Below are 21,833 nucleotides of genomic sequence, written 5' to 3'. Positions count from 1 at the left end.
ACCAGGTGTGTGGGTTGTAATGTCATTTACCTGCAAGCTTTTCAGATCAAAGATGGCAAAAACAGCAATGTAGCAACACCTATAATACTATATAAAGAAAGCAACCCACTATACAATACCAGTCTTAACCTACACACAAGGAAAGAGACTAAGGTGTTGGATACACTGCATCATTAACATAGCCTGTGTGTAATCCAAGCCCTGTTTTCCGCTTTCAATCCTCAGCATACTGTCACTACAGAATTTGGCTCATGAATGCAATAAATTGAGGAATCTAGACCTTTATTGAAGAATCTGCTGGGCTGAAGGGGGACAATGATTGGCTGTGTCACAGTGGTTGCTCTGGGTTACTCTGTGCATCAGTCACAATGCCTCTTCTTCTGCTTCCCTGTCCATCACATCTTTCAATTTTCTCTTTTTCTCTGCCCATCACATCAACGGCAGATTTCATTTCCTCCCTCCCTGCTTTGACATAGCTGCATAATTTTGAATCTCCTAATATGGATCATTTAACAGGTATATCATACAACCAGCACATTCCTTTGCGGTTGCAGGTGTAACACAAACCCAACCAGATTTCCTGTGGCAAAATTGAAGCATTTCCCCCAGAGCGAGCTGACACATGCAGGGTTTTCAGTTCTTCATGCTACATTTGATACAATAGGCATATTAAATGATTCAATAAAAATAACATTTCAGCATTTCTTCTTTTACATTTTTTTGACCAACCATTATTAACTTCATTATGAACCTTCTAAAAACTAACTTTGCTGTCTTAGTTTTTTTTTCTTTTTTGATACTAAATATTTGTTGTCTTACACTTCATTTTTCCATTTCCCGACCACACTTACAAATAACTAATAAATGTTGAGATGAACATTTCTTGACAACCAGGTGTTATACAACATACATTTCTATTGTTCATTTTGTTGATCCTAAGAGAAAAAAGGAGAAGAGAGAATTTACCAATATCCAGATAGCCTAAAGACACCAATATGGCCTATTCAGACTTTTTAGATAATTTGGCACTGGCAAGTACGGATGTTATTGCTAACTGCAAGTCAGCCATGAAAGGAAGTATCTCATCTGCCAAAGAGGAAAGGCGCACCCATTTTGATGTGAAAGAGAGTTGAAATTATATCTTACAACAGCTCATTTGGATGAAAGAAGAAGGGCGAGAGTGCAAAAACAGATGTGAGCTAATAGAGGCATGTCAAAGCCGTGCAGGCTGTGCTGTGGTTAAACCGTTAAAAAGTTTATAATTTTCAGCCATCTGGTAAAGAATTTGGAGATTCTGTTCTTAGTGGATGAATTTAAAATCTTGCAAATCATCTCTGCTCTTTGTTTTGTTGCCCCCCCCCCCCCCCAAAAAAAAAACAACTTTAAAGCCATTAAAGTTTGACATATTGGTGGGAAGATTAAACATTACACATGAATAATGCATTGCTTCACCTGCACGCCCATCCAGAGAGGGAAAGGAATAGATGCTTAATGAAAAGACTGAAATAAGATAATCGATTCACTAAGAAAAAAAAGTGAGAGTGCCTATTGTATATATTTTCATGGAAAACAGGGTTGAATTAGGAAAATATGCGCCCCTCTTTATATCTTTATATATTCACCGGCCTATTAAACAATCTAGTAATGTAATCAAGCTTTATAAAGTAAACATGCATGCAGGAGAGATAGTTAGACAAACTACACAATTGAGTCAATGGTTGCAATTAACACACTGTTGTTCCTGTTTGGTTTTATCCAAAAATGGAAAAACTCAATAAAAATGGGCTTTCTCATGACATCTTCCATCTCAGAACAGTACAAAATGGCGGCTCTATATCCAGCCATGCCTCCCAGCCGTCTGCACTGACTCACATGTCGATATATACCTGTAGACCTCTACTCGCTCAAGTCAGAGAAATCCAGGCGGGGCATTGTTTAATGACAGAATGAAGCCAGGAGGATATTCAAAGGAATTGACACCCTGACACTAACAACAGTTTCTAGATTAATAGAATCTATTTTCTATATCTATATAAAAAATGGATGGATGGAAAATAGTCTTGAGGGCTGGTGTTGGAATCTCTGTAAAAATCTCAGTTTTTTCTTTTCAAATCCACAAAAGTTTGGCAGTTTTTAGATCAAGGGGCAGTGAAGGCTGAGGCAAAACCTTCAACCTGCACATCTTGAGGTAGTTAACTGTGGACGTGTTCAGGGTCGTAATGGGGTTGCATTTTCATGTTCTGCTGTTTTTAAGACACTGGGGTCTTCTAGAGGTTATATATAATTGAGTCACTTAAATGTAAGAGAATCACATCTCTGTTTTGTTCTGACACTAGTTGCAACACAAGCTCAAAATAAAGCATCCAGTTGTTCAAACCACTTATGTTTCTACAACACTCTGTCGTTGAGAGGTTTCAACTTTTCACCCATCCGCAGTTTGCCACTAAAAACGTATGGGAATGATGTAAACAATCAAAGAATTAAAATAAAATCAAACAAAATAAATACCATTAAATAAAATGAACTAAACTACTTGGTTATGGTGTAGAAGGCCCAAGAAAGGACCCCTGAAAAGACCCTACTAAATATTCTTGTGGCTGAAATCCAGTTTATGATTTATCATCCAACTCATCCGACAGCACTTAGAGATTTACTCTCTGTCATTAAGTTCTCTATTAACGTAATCAGTCAAAGACTTGTTGCAAAGGTTTTACTCTCAGAACACAGAGGAGATTATGTTCATATGACACATTGGTTCAGGTGTCAATAAACATTAGAAAAATGTAACTACGCCTCCAGACTTGTGCTCGTGGGAGCCCTGGCTGCGGATTGGTGGAACACATTTTTGTACTGTTTAACTTAAGAATGTATATCCCTTGGCCTTGCCTTGAATAACAATGAATAACAAAATGTTAGAAAATGCCAATTAATAAATATGTATTTGTTGGGAAAGCCCTTGCCAAGGGGGACATCGATAAATTATATAAGCTAAGAATGAGAAATGCACTTCATTATAGCATGATAGTCCCTGTCAGTATACTGTACACTGCCCGTCAGGATAGATATTATTGTGGTGAGCCCATCTACGACAGGTGAGTCAACATTTATAAGATCATTTAATAATGGACAAAGCATTGACGTATGAATGCATTAATGTTTTAAATTGATTATACACATTATCTCCTTAACAATTACCGATCAAGCCACATTTACCTTCTTGACTTTTAAATGAATTTAGTTTTAAACCATTTTAAACACTAAATTATTTATACCTGATCATAAATAATTGTTATACAACACACAAGGATATATGTTGGCGTGTAGTCAACTATTAAATATGACGGCAGCGACCTTACACTGTTGTAAATTATTAAAGTGTTTGTAGTTGTTGGAAAACGCCATAATATACTTACTTACAGCTACATTGTATTGCAGTGTGAATACATTGCTCATGAATGCTAAAGTAGGGACTAAATTTGCCTTGTAAAGTCTCATACATACTTTCAGAATATTCTTTAGTTCAGTGCTTTGAGGTACATAAAAAAGTCAAAACAATGTACTTATGTATGCTTAATGTCTTGAGGCCTCTCTAAAAGTTAAGAGTGAGAAGTAAAAGCAATGCCATGCGACACGTGAAAGATTGCACTTATGGAAAAGTCTTTAGATAAACACAGACAAACTGACAACTGAAGCAAAACATGGAATCCCCTCTAACTCTTCTGAGACGTGCCACTCGCTCTGACGCTGGAACGGATGACGAAGGCAGCAAATGTTCCCACAGGAATGCAAATGAATCGCCAACACCTTTGCTTATACCCACAGAAACACAACATCACCACTTTGAAAATGTCATTTGAATTACTGTATCCATCAATCTATCCACCCAAGGTGCCACTATGTCAAGTCTCTCTTAGTGATCCGTCGCCAAGTACATTTACAAGAGGCAGGAGCTTTGGCAAGAAAAATTAAAAGAGACACAGGAGGCTTTGGTTTCTATCTTCCTGCTAGTGCCCCCCCTCCCTTTTTTTTACCCTGTTAATTATCAGTTCTCTGTATCTTTATGCAGTATGAAAAACTGAAGGTGTGAGCACTTCTCGTTGCCCTTTATTGTTTAACACGTTCTTGTTAGATCCTCTTGAAGCACTTGAATAATAAACACTTCAAGTCAGAGAAAAGCATTCTGTGTTTGACAGAAAAATGTGTTTTTACCCACTCGGTCAAATGTAAATGGTTAAAATAATTGCTAAGAGTGTAAAATAAGGTCTCAAAATCATAATAAAATTAGTGGTGCCTCTGCTCTGTGATGGTGTGGGCATGCCTGCTGAGGATGCTGATTGACAGATCTTAGGTCAGCTTGAAGCCACTGCACATTTGTTTAAAAGGAGATCATTAAAAAAAATCTACTGAAAAAAAAAGTGTGGGACATGGCTATCAAATCCATAAACATGTATATATCACAGCCCTGTCACTTTGTTCAAGACAGTCGAGGTGTGAAAACGTTTCAAGGTAACGTTGCATTAAAGATTCAGCTCAAAATAAAATTCCAGGTGTTTATCGTCACCCACAATTACAAATAACGCACTGGGACGAGGGAAGCTGAAACTCTCTGCCTCTTTCTTTTCTGATCTGTAGGTTCTCTCAACTGCACGTTGTCTCACAAGGTATAATTGGCTTCAGGATTTTTTGGTTTAATTTGTTTCCAGTTTTTTGTTTAGATAAAAGCACAAAGCTGTAGGACACCTCACAGAAGAAGGCTGTGGAAAAGAGTATCCAGGTTCATTGTACCCAATAATCCATCTTGCTATGAACAGACTTGCCACAGCTGAGAAGGGGACATGTGTCAGACATTTCATTCAAATCTCAGGACATTAGGGTCACATTTACACTGCAGGGCTCCGGTGACCCAATTCACATTTTGTCACCCTATGAGGCACAAATTAAATATGAAAAAAAAAGACATGAATTTGGATATTTTTTGATTGGTTCCAGGCCTCATTCACAAGTGAAACTATATCAGATATGAATCGGATACTTGCATTTGCATCTGCTTTCTGAGCGAATGATCGTATTCTGATTGTATTTGCCCCTTTAATGCGAGTCAGGCGTCCTTGAAAATTTGACATGGTGAGTGATAGAAACACAGACGGACAGGCTGTACTCTTTCTTCTCTGCTTTCAAATACCCCTTTTCCTTTGCTGCGCCCCAAGACTGCTCCAGAAAAATACAGCTTGGGAAATACGATTGTTTATGTCTTTCACAACTTTAAGCATAATGAGCTGGATTTGAGGCTTCCGTTGTGGCCATTAACTTTTACTGAACCATCTAACATCACAGCTGTATGCAGGCAAGCCGTGAAACTGAGGGGGCATGTTAATGTGCTAATGGAAACAGGTCCACGTATATCCTACAAACTGGTATCAAAGTTTACTAAGTCTCTACTTTTTCTACAAAATATAAAGTTAAAGATGAATATCATGGTGTTGCTTAACATTTTGCTAAATAGGAAAAAGATAGGACTCGATTCATACGGAGAGTTTTAAAGTGGATCAAGTCAGCCGCTCAACTTCTGAGCGATATATCGCACCAAATGTTTTTTCTTTCCTAAAAGATTTTATAGATATATAGAGTGTTACAATCTTCCATTTTGACATACCTGATAAGCCGCCCCTTTGATGGCACACCAAAGGGAGAGAGGGAGAGCATAGATAAAAAAGATAACTGCTCTATATTTAGTTCAGTGTCATAACTCAAGACCTTTAATAAATACCTTCACTCAACACGTCCCCGGTATAAAAACTAAAAAAATCACATTAGCAGTTTACCCATAAAAGCTTAGTACTGATCACTGCTTGAGAAGAGTCAGCTACTAACAATCAGAGCAAGTTAAGAACAAACGATTGGCTAAAAGAATTGAGGGAGATATTTTCCTCCCTTTAAGGCACGTGGGACGGAGACGACACTAAATGCTCTTAAGGGAAAATGTCTGAAATATTGTAATGGAACGTGGGAGTTGTGGTCAGTCTGGTTTAGATTTTTGTCAAAAGCACATCAGTTTGTCTGTCAGTACAACATAGTTTTGTTGTTTTTGTGGAGGGGTGGTAGTGGGGGTTGGGTTCTGCTGCCTCTATAAACCAACACCAGGCTGACAAATGCCTGAGAGGTGCTAGTGACAATGAGTGAAAGTACTGCAACACCCAGAGGCAAAACCATTCCGGTCTGAATCCTTAAATAGCCTTTTATAATGGAGCTGTCAACACCCACAAGCTTGAAAATGACAGGAAAGAATTCACAGATTGTAGGGCTGCTGCCAGTTATCAAAGGCTTAGAGTTGAAGCTAGTTATTTGACATTAAATAATGTAAATTCATAGGAATAAAGTAATTATCAAGGGGAAATACGCTACTGTTTAGGGACTACTGCTTCGAAAAGTTTGTTACACTGAACCAAAGGTTTATCTGCAAAAGACTTTCAATCTTTTGACTGGGCTTAATGCACGCACTTAATGAACATCAAATTCATTCTTGTTTCTTCTTTATCAAGTCATTTATGAGAAACTTTGAAAAGCAGAGGGGGAACGAGCACTCCCAGTAGTCAGACATGCTGTAAACAAGTCAAAAGATGACTTTAATTTAGGGATTCAGTTTGAAGGGTGCACACACCCACAACAAGTATGTCAGAAACCATGAAGCAGTCATGTTAATTGGAGAGGGAACATTTCAACAATCATCTCTTTCAAAAACCTTTCAAAAACTTAGCTCTGTGAAATGTTGAATCTTAAAAGAAGAATTGTATTCAAGTGATTTTTTTTTTTTGTCCTCATATCAGATTTGGAAATTATGTCATAACTCACCAGTCCTCTCTGCCATTATGGTCACCATGACAACAGATTGGCGGTATTATCTCGACGATGCCCAGGCAATCAAAGCATTACTGGTTCAATTTAAAAATGTTAATGGTAATGGAAATTTTTATCATCTGCAGTTTGCATTTATGATTCCACATATAAGCTGTTTGGTTTGATGAAATAAAACTCGGTTCTGCCGTTCCCCATTATAAAGACTCATTTGAGCTGATCTAAGATCTGTCTATCAGCGCCCTCAGCATCTCTGAGCACAGAAGCCTCAATATGTCATGATCTTGAAACCTAATTTTACATTCTTTATGATATGTTTGGTGGGGTAGTTAATAACATTTTTTTCTGCAATGTAACAGAAACCATAGTTTACTTTATCTCTTACTTAGCAACAGAGATGAGTTCTCCATCACAACACTATCATCACTTTATTTCCCATTTAGACTATCAACCTGTAGCAGTTGTGTATTTTATATTATTCTTTTTTTTTTTTTTTGCTTTACTACGGGGACTGAACAGCAAGATGATAAAACAATATTTAATCATTTAATTATAGTCTCTCTGTAATAGAGGTGACAGCTGACTGGGAAAAATAGTTATATAAAATAGAAATAAAAACAAAGGCAACATGAGTCCAGGCATGCTTGCGCGGGGCACTCAAGCTGATGTACGAAATGTCTCATGGGAGATCCATTTCCACTTGGCTAGCTGCAGATCCAAGAGAGAACTCTGTCAACCAAATGTCAGAGTTAAGGTCACTGAGTCATCATGAATCATACATCAACTTCTCTTTTCAACTCCAAAAACCTTTGAGATACTAAATAAATTCACTACCTGAAAAGAAAAAAAAAAAAAACGTCATAAGTCGCTGTTCAAATCTACATGTAAAACTGAGTAATTACAACGCAAAACTATATTCTACTTAGAGATTACAGCTAAAGTCTAACACCCAGGTAACACATAAAATACTCTATCATCGTCCCCAGTCTTCAAGTATATAGTACAGTTTAGTGTGCTTGATGAGTGAACATATGTTTATTTACTAGTCAGTTCATGTACTCTATTCCTCATCATTGTCAGGAAAGTCTTCAGCCATCAACACATCCATCCTTTACCCCCATAAACTATCGGCAAGGCTGGAGCGCTGAAAGGCAGCCATATTTACAGCCCTGAAAGCAATTGGAGGTTAACAATGAGGCGCGGCTGCAGAGGTTTATGGGCTGCTGTAAAATTGCCCCTATGATTAAAATCTCTGTCAGGTGAAAGACAATGGTTCAGGCCTTTCTCTCAATGCTTCTCTGAAATTGCTCCACACTCTGGTCCTACTCTTTCCACCCTTCATCTCCACAACTTTGCTGGCCTTTACCTTGGCTAATACGACTTTTCAAGTCTACTGACTTTCTGAAGTCTTTCTGAAAAGAGCACCTACGATTGCTGCACAACACTTTGTATGTGTGATGTCATAGGTATTGATACGTGAGCCAAGATCCTAATTACCTCATGTAAAAATCATCAAAAAATACATTTGTAGTGAATGTTTTTTTAACCCTCAGTACACTGGCAGTGTGTTTGTGACCCTTAACGCCCCTTGATGGTTAAATGACAAAGAAACAGCTCCAAAGTGGGAGATATTCAACTCACCACTCATGAGTCCGAAAAATCAGGTGATTTTTGGTGGAGAGTTCAGTAAAGAGGAAATTTTTGATGTCAATATAGTGTTAAATGGATTCATTAGATGGGTTTCTGGTGAGTTTCTGGTGAGTTTCTGGTATAGTCATACTCTCCAAATGGGGTATGTCCACAAGAGCAAAAGCTTCAGCAGTGATTTTAAAAGTCATATGCTTACAACTGCACAGCAAGGATGGAGTATATTTTCCATCCTGATGGATCTGCTAGTACTTCTTTCCAAGATACCTCCAAAATAAAAGCATTTTTATTTGTGAGGGAAAGTTGGTCGTGGCATGGCTCAGCGGATGCTGTTTGTTTTACCAGATCAGTAACAGAGAAAGTTTCCTATTTTCCTTTGACAGACTTCATGGAAGACTGTTTTATAAAGTCTGTATATTTCTGCCTTTGCAGAAAAGTGGAAAGTAGGTACTGTTCCAAAACTAGAAGCTTGTGAGTATGGACCACAAGTGATACACTATGTCATGCTGACAACTACCCTGCACCAGCATTTCAGTGACCACAGAGGCCACGTCTCATAATTGTATGGTCTGCCCCAAGCTTGCAAGAAAAAAAAAAAAAGCAATCAATTTCACTGATTATTACGCCAAGACATCCTCAATTGTTGGCAATTATGGCCTCAAAAAAAGTTTGGCAACAGCATCATTAGCATTTCTGTTTCTTGGCAGTAAGAGAAGGATTAAACAGGAATGTAATAGTCTGAATGGGATTGTCCTTAATTGTATTTAACTTGTTTTCCATGAAAAGTGCCTTTTTTATGAGTTCAGCAAGTCACGATTTATTTTTCAGAATTGTATTTTCTATTTGTATTTGTTTGTTTCAGTTATGAGTTCGTCAAGTCTTATTTTAATTTTCTGGGTTGGGTTCCCTTTGTATTTTGGTGCTGTTTGTTTTCCTTAGTTTATGTACCCATGTATTTTCTTTGGATAGTTCCTCTTTTATTTTGTAGAGTCGGGTGTCTGCTGCTTGCACCTTGTGTTGATCCCCTCCAGTGTTCCCCCCTTATCCTCATAGGTATTTAAGGTCTGTTTCCTCCTCTGTCTGGTGCTGGTTTGTAATCATGAGTGTTCTAGTTAGCTCTGTAATATTCTATGTTAGGTCGTGTTTGGATTTTAGCCTTCAGTTTTTGTTGGTAACCCGTTTTGCATGCGCCTCTTTTTGAACGTTTTGTTTTTATTTCTTTGGATCCTGCACTGCAGCGCTTTTAGTTTCAATAAAGACTTTGCCTGTAATCCCTGCCATCTCTACTCCGGCATTTGGGTCCTGTCCTCCTGCTCCACAACAGCCTTGAGATGAAAACAGAGGTGAATGGGCTATAGACAGTGAGTGAATAAAAGACGACATAATCCATAGTATTTCAACCGAAGGCTGATGACAAAGACTGTTGCTACCAAACAGAGACATCCTGCTGTAATCTTTGTTGTCGTGGTTTATTGTGCTGTCCACTTTCATATTCTGCAACTGTTTCTGGTTTGAACATTTGCAGTAGAATTTGAGGTGCATGGGTAATATCCGGGAAATATTGAAAAAGTAGTGTTGAAAACATGCCGATCTACAACAAATGTGTGTGCCTGAGTGGCAGCAGAAGCTGTGCGTATCCATAAACCATGTGCTCTGCCTATCAGTCACCTCCAAGATTCTGACCACTCATCAAACACTTGAGCCAAATCCACTCAGTTTTTCAGGAAGAGCCCTTCCTTGTGATTCAGTGTTGGTCACTCAGATATAATTAAAGAGTTTTGGATTTACGGCGGCATAACGCTAGTCTAGAGGTACCAGATATGAAAAATTAGATGGCTGATAAGGATTATAATACGGCTACTTTAATGACTGTAGAAAAAAATGGTCTTTGAAACATGCATGGAATCCATGTTATAGCTGACCCTCTTTATTTTTTGCAGTTGTTCCAGTCTTTTTTTTGCATTTATCTTTAACTTTCCTTAAGCTTTTCATCTCAGTCTCTTCCTGTTATGCTTTTATCATTGCTCCCTGTCACCAGGTGTGTGAGACGAAGGATTGCACCCATAAAAGCAATCTTAAACTGACAGGATTATACAAAATGCAGAGCAAAGGATCCTTATCTCATCTATATTAACAACTCACATTCCCATATAAATATATGAACAAAAACACACCTCGCATTAAATAACCATAATGCCAACACACCAGTACCAACTGCTGTATGTGTGTCTTCAGCTCTGACCTCTTCAGCTCTTGCACAAATCGGGGGGTTACATCCAACATAACCACAAAGCATCATACACTCATCTGCACACATCACTTCCCTCACACACCAATGCATTATCAGTAACACACATTTTCCATCACAATCTTCAGTCTTTGTGTGTCTTTCTGTTCTGTTCTTCTGTGATTTTAGTCTCCTTTAACATAATCTGTCTCAGGTCCTAATTAAGTTTGTTAGATTCGACTGTCAAGAGGGCTGGAGCACTTTCAGCTTCACTCTCACATATACACAACAAAACTTACATCTGCTCCAAGGTCAAACTGTATGCATGCATATATATATATACATATATATATATATATATATATATATATATATATATATATATATATATATATATATATATATATATATATATACACATATACATACATGGAGATGAGATGCACACGGTGCACAGCATCTCTCTCTTTCTCTCTCTATCTCTCACACGTACGCGCCCGTGCTGTGATGGTGTAAATCTGTAGCCGATTTCAATGTAGAGAAAGAAAAACAAACAGGTGGCCAGATAGATATTCCGTGTCTTTCACGCAGACAAAAAACAATCCCACCCTAAGCCATTTTCTGTAATTACCGACTGTCACATACCTTGTCAGCTATCTAAGCAGCAATCTTTGTGATTTACAAGCAGAAAAATATCTTTTACCCACTTGCAGTCATTCACAGAGGCAGAAATGGGCTCAGAGGATCTGCTTTTCATCGTACCTGCTATAATTTTCTTTTGTTTTCCTCCATCATCTATACCCTATCCCTTCAGTCTTCAGTCGTAACGCCAAACACTTCCCTATAAACATTCCCTCTGTTCCCTCTTTGGTGTCACAACTCTTAGTCCTTCTGACAACAAAACAAATGTAGTTTTGACTACTATATTCATTTCACTTAAACCTCTGGTAATTCAATTACATCTTATTCCTTCAACAACTGAAGGACAGGGTCCTTGTCTATCCCTGCCGTCAGTATTGCTTGACTGCAATACGTTCCTTCCAGTTTTTCCAATCGGTTTGACATCTTGACTTTGGGCCATCTTAATGGATTTTCCCAAGGGCAGAGTTGGGGTTTGTTTTCTTCCAATGCATTTTGATGTCTGTTGTCTGAGATTACTGAAATTGCAGCATGACTGATCTTTTTGTCCAGCACAAAACAAAGCAGAGCTTTTGCAAAGCTTTAAAATGAAAGAGGTAAGACGAGAGGAGAGACTCGGTCCTCATGACCCACATTCGACACGGTAAAATTTCATCTCGCCGTCTTGTTAAGCCATCGAGACATACTGGCATGTTGCTCTTACTCTTGCCCACTAGACTTAAAATCACAGAGTACACCTTAGTCATTTTGTAAGTTCTCACTGGAGCAGCCCCACTGTGACCGGACTAGGTTGCTTTGGATGTCCTTGAGATTTAAGTGTTAAAAGAGTAACATGTTCAGAGACATTAAACATGAGCAAGGACACACGCAATCAAGATGACGTCAAAGATTGCTGAAACAAAGAGTCTCTAAATGGGCTCGTTATTTATGAATGGAGAGAGATGCAGTCAGGAAACAGACAAGAATAGAGTCTTACGGGTATGCAGTGTTAACATGCTCACACACAAAGGGTAAGGACAAACAGAGCTCAGTCATATACACTACCCATCCCTGAAATGAGAAGTTTCTGCCGGTTATAATGTAATTATGATGACTAAGTGCATGTTTACCGTGCAATTTTAAGTAATCATTATTTGAAGCGAGCCGAATCTATCACCTGCGATTTAAGGAGCATATGAGGCAGGGCTATTAAAATTCATAAAGAGCTGCTCTAAACTTCCTGACACATTTCAGTAACTTCAGCAAAGTGCTTAAAGTGCAGCAGAATATTGGAGTTTCAGGGCACAAGCCTGACATATTCTGAGAGCAGATTTCATTTGGGTTTTACAGAAGAGACGTCCTAACACCGTTAAACAGGTTTTGAGTTCGGAGGCATGCTATTCAAAAAAAAAAACCCGCCGGCTTCCCCTCATAACTCTTATCTCTTCGAGCACATTTCCTATAGCTTTTACTTAAATCAATTTTGAAGACGACTGCATTTTATGAAATAAGATATATCGCCTTCTTCCCTCTACTGGTTCCCACAGCCATTCGGGATTGGACCTTTTTTTTTTTTTTTTAAGTCCTGCAACCACTGCTTGTATATTGTGGATGCAAACTAATGTTAAAGTCCATATTTTTTTATCATTATATGGGATCTTTTTAGACAGTGGTTATATCTTTGTACACATTTGTTCTGTCAAAATAGTATATGCAAGCTAAAGCAGTTATACCAATGCAATTTTTAGCCATGAAGTAATGCCTTCTTTTGGTACATTTCTAGATAATACTCATGAGCAAAGTAACAAACATCATCAAGTCCAACACCATTAAGGCTAGAATGGCTTAAAAGAAGCATTTATTTGTGCAGACAGGCTTCATTTATTAAGCTATATGAGTTTTGGGGCTTGTATTTAATTGCTTTGCATATTTCAATATTTCTCGTCTGCCAGTCTTATCAGTGTAGGCAACACTCCAGCCGGCTGACAATGGCATGGGGGAGGCCTTGACATGAAGCACCGAAAACTATCAATGGCAAAAATTCAAAACATCTTCCCCTTTATAATAAAACAGGGGGTGTAAGGTCTGTGTAAAGCTCTCACCTTGCCCCATCAACGTGAAAACATAGAGAAAAAGCTTCATTTTAGCCCAATTTAGTTCTATAACAGTTAAAGAAAAAACAAAAAAAGGCTAAATAAGAAAAGGCCTAAGTTAGTACAATAGTAATATCAGAAGCTACATTTTTAACAAACTAACTAATAATGCTAAACGTGTTACTTTTCATACCTCTGCTGCACTTCAACTTTAGAAATCAATCAGTATGTTTACATGCAGTAAAAGAAAGTCGAATTGTTGCCTTAATCCGACCGATTTCGAATTTTTAAAATCCACGTATGCACCTTAGCCAGGCCAGACTGAAGCTCTTGGAATCGAGCTTTTAGTGCCAGATAATGCGGTCCTAATCCGAGTTATTATTGCATGTACACAACCCACGCTTAACCGAGCTACTGACTGCCCCGGGACTCTCCCTTCCGGAAGTGACGAGCCGCGGGAGCAGGAATGACAACAGTCACGGCATCACAACCATAGACATCATATAGAACACTAGACTGAGCAACGAACGTAACCGCTCATGGGCTGAACGTAACCGCCGCCATATTGGAGTGGTGATTCGCTCCATTCAGTATAATGGACTTTAACCGGGTTGATAGGAGCAATGAACGGTCAGCGCATTTAATTAACAATTTATTGCTAAATAACACTCGTTTTATTTGTTTTCAATATCATCCGTGAAGCACTGATAAAAAAAACATGGTTTGGCGGGTTTTATTGTTTATTGTTCATACTTGGCACAACGTAACACACATCTTAAACACTGGATATACATCACACACACACACACACACACACACACACACACACACACACACACACACACACACACACACACACACACACACACACACACACACACACACACACACACACACACACACACACACACACACACACACACACACACACACTGTAGGCTAGCATGCAGCCTCTGTGATGGCAGAGCAGGCCGTCAGACCAATCCTGCTCACCTGTGGTGGGCGGGGCCTGTGGAGTATAAAGGGAGCTCCTTCTCCACAGGCTCGCTCTCTCTCTATCCTCTCATGCAGCAGGACCTCTGCCACCTGGCTTTACCATGATTTAAGTTCCCATTTTTGCATCCTTTTATACAACACTCACCCAGAACACTCCACACATCCATACACTGCAGACATGACTGATTACTGATATCCTCACATCTCACACTAGGTTATGGCTATTACTATATACTTTAAAACTGTTGACCATTGTGTGGACTCCTTGTTTTGCCATGTTGCCCTAGAGCATGACTATATATATATATATATATATATATATATATATATATATATATATATATATATATATATATATATATATATATACACAGTCCTTGAGTTGAGGGGGGATGCCACCCCCCCCTCCCCCTCCCCTCCTGAAATAAAAACTGTCAAAATCACCCCCCCCCCCCCCCGTAAAACTGCCATCCGTCCTTTCCATCTCTTGTCTTTTCATCAATGAATGTGGTTTTACTGCTATTTCAACATTTAGTCATCACCAGAAAAATAACTTGACAAATAATTTGACAATTTTCACCTGTTTCAAGTAAATTTTCAGGTGTTTTGGTCAGTGCTATTTGTAATATTTGTAAACCCCATATGATAAAATCCACCATCCCCCCCTGATTTCTTTTTATATATATATATGAGCGTGTTCTATATGATGTCTATGATCACAGCATGGTAACAGAAGAGGGAGATTTGCGTGCATCTTACCTGCAACATCATCAGTCTTACTATGCACAAAATTTACAGAGCTGCTGCATCATTAGCATCCATTTTTTTGCATGTTGTTCTTCTTCGTGCTTGTTTACCAATTGTATCGGAAGAATAATAAAACAGTGTGCCAATGCGAAAGTGCGTGTGGCGCCACCTAGTGTCGCGGAGTCGGACGCACCTCACTCAATAATCGACTGTCTTCTCGAACATGTATACTCAGATATCTCTAAAACTCCAGTTTAATCTTTAGCTAGATTGTTGCCAATAGCTTGATTTAGATGTGCATGTAACCGCACTGACTGTGAACAAATGATGCAATTAAGATAAAACAAAGAAACCAACAGAATAAAAACATTAGGACCCTTAATAAGCTGTGAAGAAAGTAAAATTCCTAACCGTCTCATTCACTTTCGCTCAAAGTAGAAGTTCGGTAGCAGTGTTCTGTTCTTCATGGCTGATATTATGCTGACAAGTGTCCAGCAAGCATGTAACAGCTGCTTAAAGTCAAAATGGTCGAAACTAGCTATGAAGCACCTGGTCAGATTAAGCCTCCTCCATCTGCAGCCTCTCTCTTCATGGGTCGTCTAGAGCCAAATAGTTGCTAAACTTTTAGAAAACATGGATTTTTCTGCCTCTGCAGCCTGATTGTTTTGCGCTCCAGGTGGGTTTACAAATACCTTCGAGGTAGGCTGCCTTTCAACATGAGTGACACATGATCTGGTCAAGTGAGGTTCAGGAAGAAGACATCAATAATAAATTACCTGCCTCAAGGCCAGGTGATGAATTTAGAACCCCCAGAGTGGTGAGGTGGTCTTTTTTTCCTTTACGAAAATGGATGGGGAAAAGCTATTCGCAATTTATCCAAGAAAATATAATAAAATACAACACAAAATGCAGTACATTTTGTGACTGTGACAGATCTATGTTGTACAAGCACAGGTATATTTTCAGTGATTTTCTAACTGACTTCAGAATCGAAATCTATTTTCCTGTTGAGAGCAAATCAGCGAAATAAGCAGCTGTGCTGAAAAATCGATACTTCCGGACCGAAAAAGGGATTTAATGTAAACTAAACCTTCCAGGCAAAATAAAGTCACACAAAAACATTGTACATGAATTTTCAATTCTAATTTTACATATAAGAACGTAATAAATATCCTCAGGTCCTTACCAAGTAATTGCAACATCGGGTAAGCAACACATGCCATATTCATCTCTATCATTAATAATTCTAGAGAGAAAAACAAAGAAAAGCTCCATGTAGCTCAGCTGGATGTGTGGTTGCAGGTAGTTATAGCTGGCCAGGGTCCCTTAACTGCATGCCAATCCTTCAGATCCATTACTTAATCATCAGAAAGTGAGAACACCTCTATAAAGGGCAGAGGTTTCAGCAGTTTGCAGGTCTGGAGTATTCAGGTGTGTGTTAACTCAATATGAAAAAAGAAAGATATCAGTAATGGCTGTTGTACAATACGTAATGGTATCAAACCCATTTTTCCAAACAAGTTGAGGCCTCAACAACAACAAATAAAAGTGAAAAACAATCAAGACGGTTGACAATCTTCCCTGGAGTCAAGGTTTTACCTCTGGGTCGGAGCAAGTACTGGTAAGAGAAATCGTTGTGAGCAAGTCAAATGTTAATGAAGCTACAATCAGATGGTTCGATTCCCGCCGGGGACGCTGTGGGCGCTGAAGTGCGTGTAAGTTCCCCCATGACTTCAGTGCCCACACCCTGGGTGGGGTTGGCCCTTGGTTAGCAATGTGAGCTACCCTCACAAAAACATGCACACAGTCCTGGGCTACACATGCCCCCTCTGGCCAACCGGGGCGCCAGATGGGGTGAGGAGGATCTGGCCAGAATAACGTGATCCTTCCACGCGCTACGTCCGGCCGGAGAAGCCCCACCCTGTCTGGTGAAAAGATGCGGACTGCTCACTTAAAAAAAAAAAAAAGAAGCTACAATCAGAAAAAGATCGCATAAGTATGGCTTGTCATTTCTCTCCGAAAGCAAACTGGCACCATGGATTATGTTTGCAAAGTCACATGTGAACCAACCATCAAACTTCCACAACAATGAAAGTGGAGATGTTTGACCATGCTCGGAAAACCAAACGGAGCATATCAGCACAGACGCCTCATAGCAAGTGTAAGGCACAGCGCTGGAAGGGTGATGATTTGAGCACATTTCACAATCACAGCATCCGGGGCAACCTTGCAAGTTATTGGATTGACGTTTGTGTTACAGAGTCAAACGTGGGTTGCAGTTAAAGCTTTGCTAAAAGTGGATCATAAAGAGGGAAAGCGATCCTACAGCAGAGCGGCTGAGAAAGAAAAGCATAATGGCAGTGCAGATGGATTGGTCAGGTCCAGACCTCAACCTGACTGAAATCCTGTGTCAAGACGTTAAGAGAGCTGAGCATAAACGACCGCCTGCAGGCCTCAATGCACTGAAGTAAGCTTGCACTACAAAAATAGGCCAAAAGTTTTCCACAACAATGTAAGAGACTGATAGAAAACAACTGCTGCAGGTTTTTGCTGCCGTAGGTGGATTTACAACATAGTAAATGTGGTGCATATTCAGTTTTGAATGCGTTGCCTCTGAATTTAGGCTTAGTTTCTTTTAATTGAATAAATAATAAGCCAATGTAATAAAAGACTACATATGTTTTTACATGAATGTGCCTCATTGTTATCCATCTGAAACAGAAGTTCATCTCAAGCTGTAAACAAGTGAAGCCAATGTGGAGAACTTGATGGAGAAATATTCTTAATAATCACATCCCAGTGGAAGCATGAACTTATTCTTTTAACATGTAGTTGAATGTGGTCTACCTTTAAAATCCTGTAGAACTAAAGCTTTAAAGCTATGTAAAGCTCATGTTAGATTAAAGAAAAAAAAAAAAGATTAAAATTGAAGTGACTGAATGTTTTAGTGGTTTAAGACGACGCGCGTCGTGTGTTTACCATCTGTGGCTGACCAAACTCATATCCTGCTCTTGAATATCGATCAATTTAATTTTTCATCTTTTACCATAAAAGCATGACAACAATAAACGAAAGAAGAGGAGGTTAAACTGCACAGTGTATTCACAATGAAATTTAAGAGGTGGCTTTACAGAGCTGGAAACATCCGTAGGATTCACTTAAATGACTGGGGCCACGAGACTAAGCTATTAGATGTGCCCCAGCAAAAATAACAAAAGCGTAAAAAAATCTAACCATGGATATAACCTCTTTAAAGCTTTAAAGCTTTGTCTTCTGCATTCGTCTGTTTTGAGATTTTTCATTAAAAGCTTTGATCTGTTTAATAATGATAGAAAAGGACTGTTGTTTTGAACCACTGCAGTACTAATAAAAAACCTTTGACAATAGTTTATACGGGAAGTGTGGCTGTTTGTGCCGAGATAACCTCTCCTACACAAAAGAGCAAAAAACCTAGTGTTTGCTTTATCGTGGGGGGGGAGTAAGGGAGAGAGGATATGTCTGGACATCACACCAATTCAGTTTTCAAGATAGAAAAGAGAGAAAAAGGAAGAGACGCACTCCTGCCTCGTCCTCCCTGCTGTCACTGGTGTCCTCGCCCTTGTGATGTCCGGCGGAGGAGCGAGTGTCCCTCTTTCGACTGGCGTCCGTCCCCTCCGTCTGTCTCTCTCCATCTGGACCAAAGCGAAAAACATGGACACTGCTCAGAAAGCAAGTAAGCAGCATTATCCCTGCCTTCATCATCATTTTTAAATGTTAATCGTCACGGACACCATTATTGTCATTCTAATTTCTATCATAACCGTCATTAATAGCCTCATTATAATTATGAATACTTCCATTTCAGTCATAAAAAAGATGTTGGGGCATCACTCATTTTTGGTCCAACTGAACCGCTCAAGTGCCATCGAACCCTGATAAAAGTTTCCAGAGAAAAGAAGATTAAGTTAAGAGTAGGTGTAATTGCAAACGTGAAAGGAGGCAGGACAGAAGAATAAAAAAAAGAGGAAAGAAGAAAAAACAGTTCAGAGGGGAAATTTAGTGAGGTGGGGATGGAAGTAGGGTTCGAGGGGAAGTTATCAGAAAAATGAAGAGAAGCAAAGAAAGCTTTTCCTGCTGTGAGGCTGAAGTGCTGTCACGCCACAGATGGATTATGGGAGTTTTAATGCACAATGATGACAGTTGCCTTGGCCGAGAGTGAACAACCAAAGCTAAACCCACTAAGAGTGTGTGCATGTGCGTGTGGAAGAGTGTATGTATGTTTTCGTGATCAGAGAGCAAAAGTTGATAGAATGACATTTCTCTCTGCCAGAAAAACGCACACAAATACAGACACGCGCGCTCTGTCATGGGTGATCAAACTGGAGCACAATTCAATACCGAGGAGTTATAGGATATTCAGCACTTTATGAAAGCCTGGTTATTTGGAGTTACAAGAACCAAATGGACACTTAAAGGGGTTCTGTAAAGGTTTCCAGTTCATGCTGAGAAAAAAAAGAAAACAGAATCCATACCCAATTCACTTCAATCTCTTTTATTTGTATTGCTCCGCACTCGATCCCATTTGGCGGACATGGTTCATGAATGCACAACACTACAGCAGCTTGGATGAGCTGCCATAAAAGGTGGCGCCTGCGTTATTGACTCTCCCATAAAAAGTGAGAGTGACTGAGTGTGTGAGGACTTGGTTGGAGGGCTTGCGGTCTCCTGAACCAGAATGCATTACAGTAAAAATTGGTTCATTACTGTCTGTCTGACCACGGTGGCTGTAGCATGCACTCATGCATGCCTCCGCGCACACATTAAGTTGTGCGCATGCTTACACACAGACAAGGGAGTGGGATGTGATTAAAATGCAGAATGGGTACAACAGGTCACTATAAAGCTTAATGAGAGCTAATAGTTTTCCAATATGTCGCCTTAATGACGAGTCTGAGTGGATTGGATGGGGCGCGGGTGGTTGAGGGGTGGAGGGGTTGAGCCGTGGATGATTTGTTGGAGGCTGAAGAACTACAGGGGGTTCAGTTGTTCCACTCTGGCCCACAGAGAAGTAAAGAGAGACAGATGAACTTCAATGAAGAACGATCGAAGTCAAAAACACACAAAGTAAAATTAGGTAAAAGTGAACTTGTTCATCTCAAACATGTTCAGGGGATGTACAAAGCAAATTATCCATATTTAATCCGAAGAGATAGTTTCCTTTCTTTCTTTACTTTTCTTTGCAAAATCACTGATTCACTGACAACTGTAAAAAAAATAAAAAATAAATAATAATGCTTTGATCTGAGAAAATTCTTTTATGGAATGAAAGAAGCAGCGGAGAGGTTTTTGTATTCACTCTGAATTAGCCTACGAATCATTTTTTTGCCATCTCTATCACTGATAGTGTAAGGGAGACAAAACCACTAATATCAGCAAATGGGAGTGAAGGAAATATTTCAAACAAGGCCAATTTGTACAGGAATCTGTGTGACAAAAGCTGTCAAATTTGACATGGGCGCCAAGTATGGCCTACGGGCTCTATCACAGCTCCACCAGATCAAAGAGGAAACACCAAAGAGTGGCCGTGCTAGACTTTGTCTCACTTAAATTCTGACTTCCATGTTACTGAAAACTCAAAAATAAGCAGATGTCAACTTCCAGCTTTTGATCTTACACCTAGACCCTTTCTTTGGGAAAAAGTTATGAAAGTGGATGTGAAAATCAAACGCATATTCCTTAGTTGAAAAGGGGGGGAAAAAATGCTGTTTGCCAAGCTGTTACTGTAGTGTGGTAATTACCTGAAGTCTACCCGATGGAAAAATAAACAACTTCACGTCTTTAAGTGTCAATTTGCTATTTAGTTCTGCCTCCTCTGGGTAAACGCTGGCTGAGTCACTGCATAAATCACCTGGCAATACCTCTCTTCTTAACCATTTATCTGCATCTTTTAAAGGCAATGCACCAGGGAGGAAGGTGAGGCTCCTTTTTTGCCTTGCATCATTCATGAAAGCGATAATCATGGATATGAATGAGCATAAAAGACAGAACACAAAAGCTGCATATCAGACCACTTGGAAATTAAACAAGGCCATTTCAAACCCCCAAATCACATGTCTAGAATAAAAACATAAAAGCATCCTGGCCAACATTTCACAGAACAGAACCCACAAAATGGTAGGCTGATTGCATAATGTTGTGATATCTGTGTAAAACCAATAACTAAGCAGGCCAGATGCAAAACAGATATTTATCTGTGCTCAACTTTGGGTTAGTCACAGAGAAAATATCACCAGTATCAGAGTTGGAAACAAAACCACTAATTGAAACACCAGCCAAAGTCTTTCGAAAGTCTGAAACACTGCCTTGTGAAAATACGTTTTGAATAGACCACTCTCAAAGACAGCAACAATTTTCTTGGATTTTACTTTTTCTGTGCGTGTATCTTTTTGTTTTCAATTCTCACCATCTTCAACATTTCCCTGACGGTCTCCATGATCTGCCTCGTGTCACGCACGCCTGTGCTGTAAACTCATGCTGCATCTTCCTGCCAATCACCCAATGATTTATTTGTATTTATGAGATATATAGCTTTTGAATTGTTCTATGCTATAAAATTGTGTTTAAATATTAATTTTCAAAGAGCAATAAATATTCTTATCAGCCCGATCGAAACC

General features: G+C 39.2%; 1 protein-coding gene across 1 annotated transcript in view; it reads right to left on the bottom strand.

The window, feature by feature from the left end:
- The window catches only part of b4galnt4a (beta-1,4-N-acetyl-galactosaminyl transferase 4a), a 169,375-nt gene that overhangs the window by 104,463 nt on the left and 43,079 nt on the right, over positions 1-21,833 (bottom strand). The window contains exon 2 of the mRNA XM_061721462.1: positions 18,739-18,851. Within this exon, the coding sequence (XP_061577446.1) occupies positions 18,739-18,851 (113 nt within the window). The remainder of the gene's footprint in view (positions 1-18,738; positions 18,852-21,833) is intronic.

This window comes from Cololabis saira, chromosome 5 (genome assembly GCF_033807715.1).
Source record: "Cololabis saira isolate AMF1-May2022 chromosome 5, fColSai1.1, whole genome shotgun sequence".
Taxonomy (NCBI): Eukaryota; Metazoa; Chordata; class Actinopteri; order Beloniformes; family Belonidae; genus Cololabis; species Cololabis saira.
The sequence above is the reverse complement of the archived record's forward strand: the minus strand, read 5'-3'. Positions and strand labels throughout refer to the sequence as shown.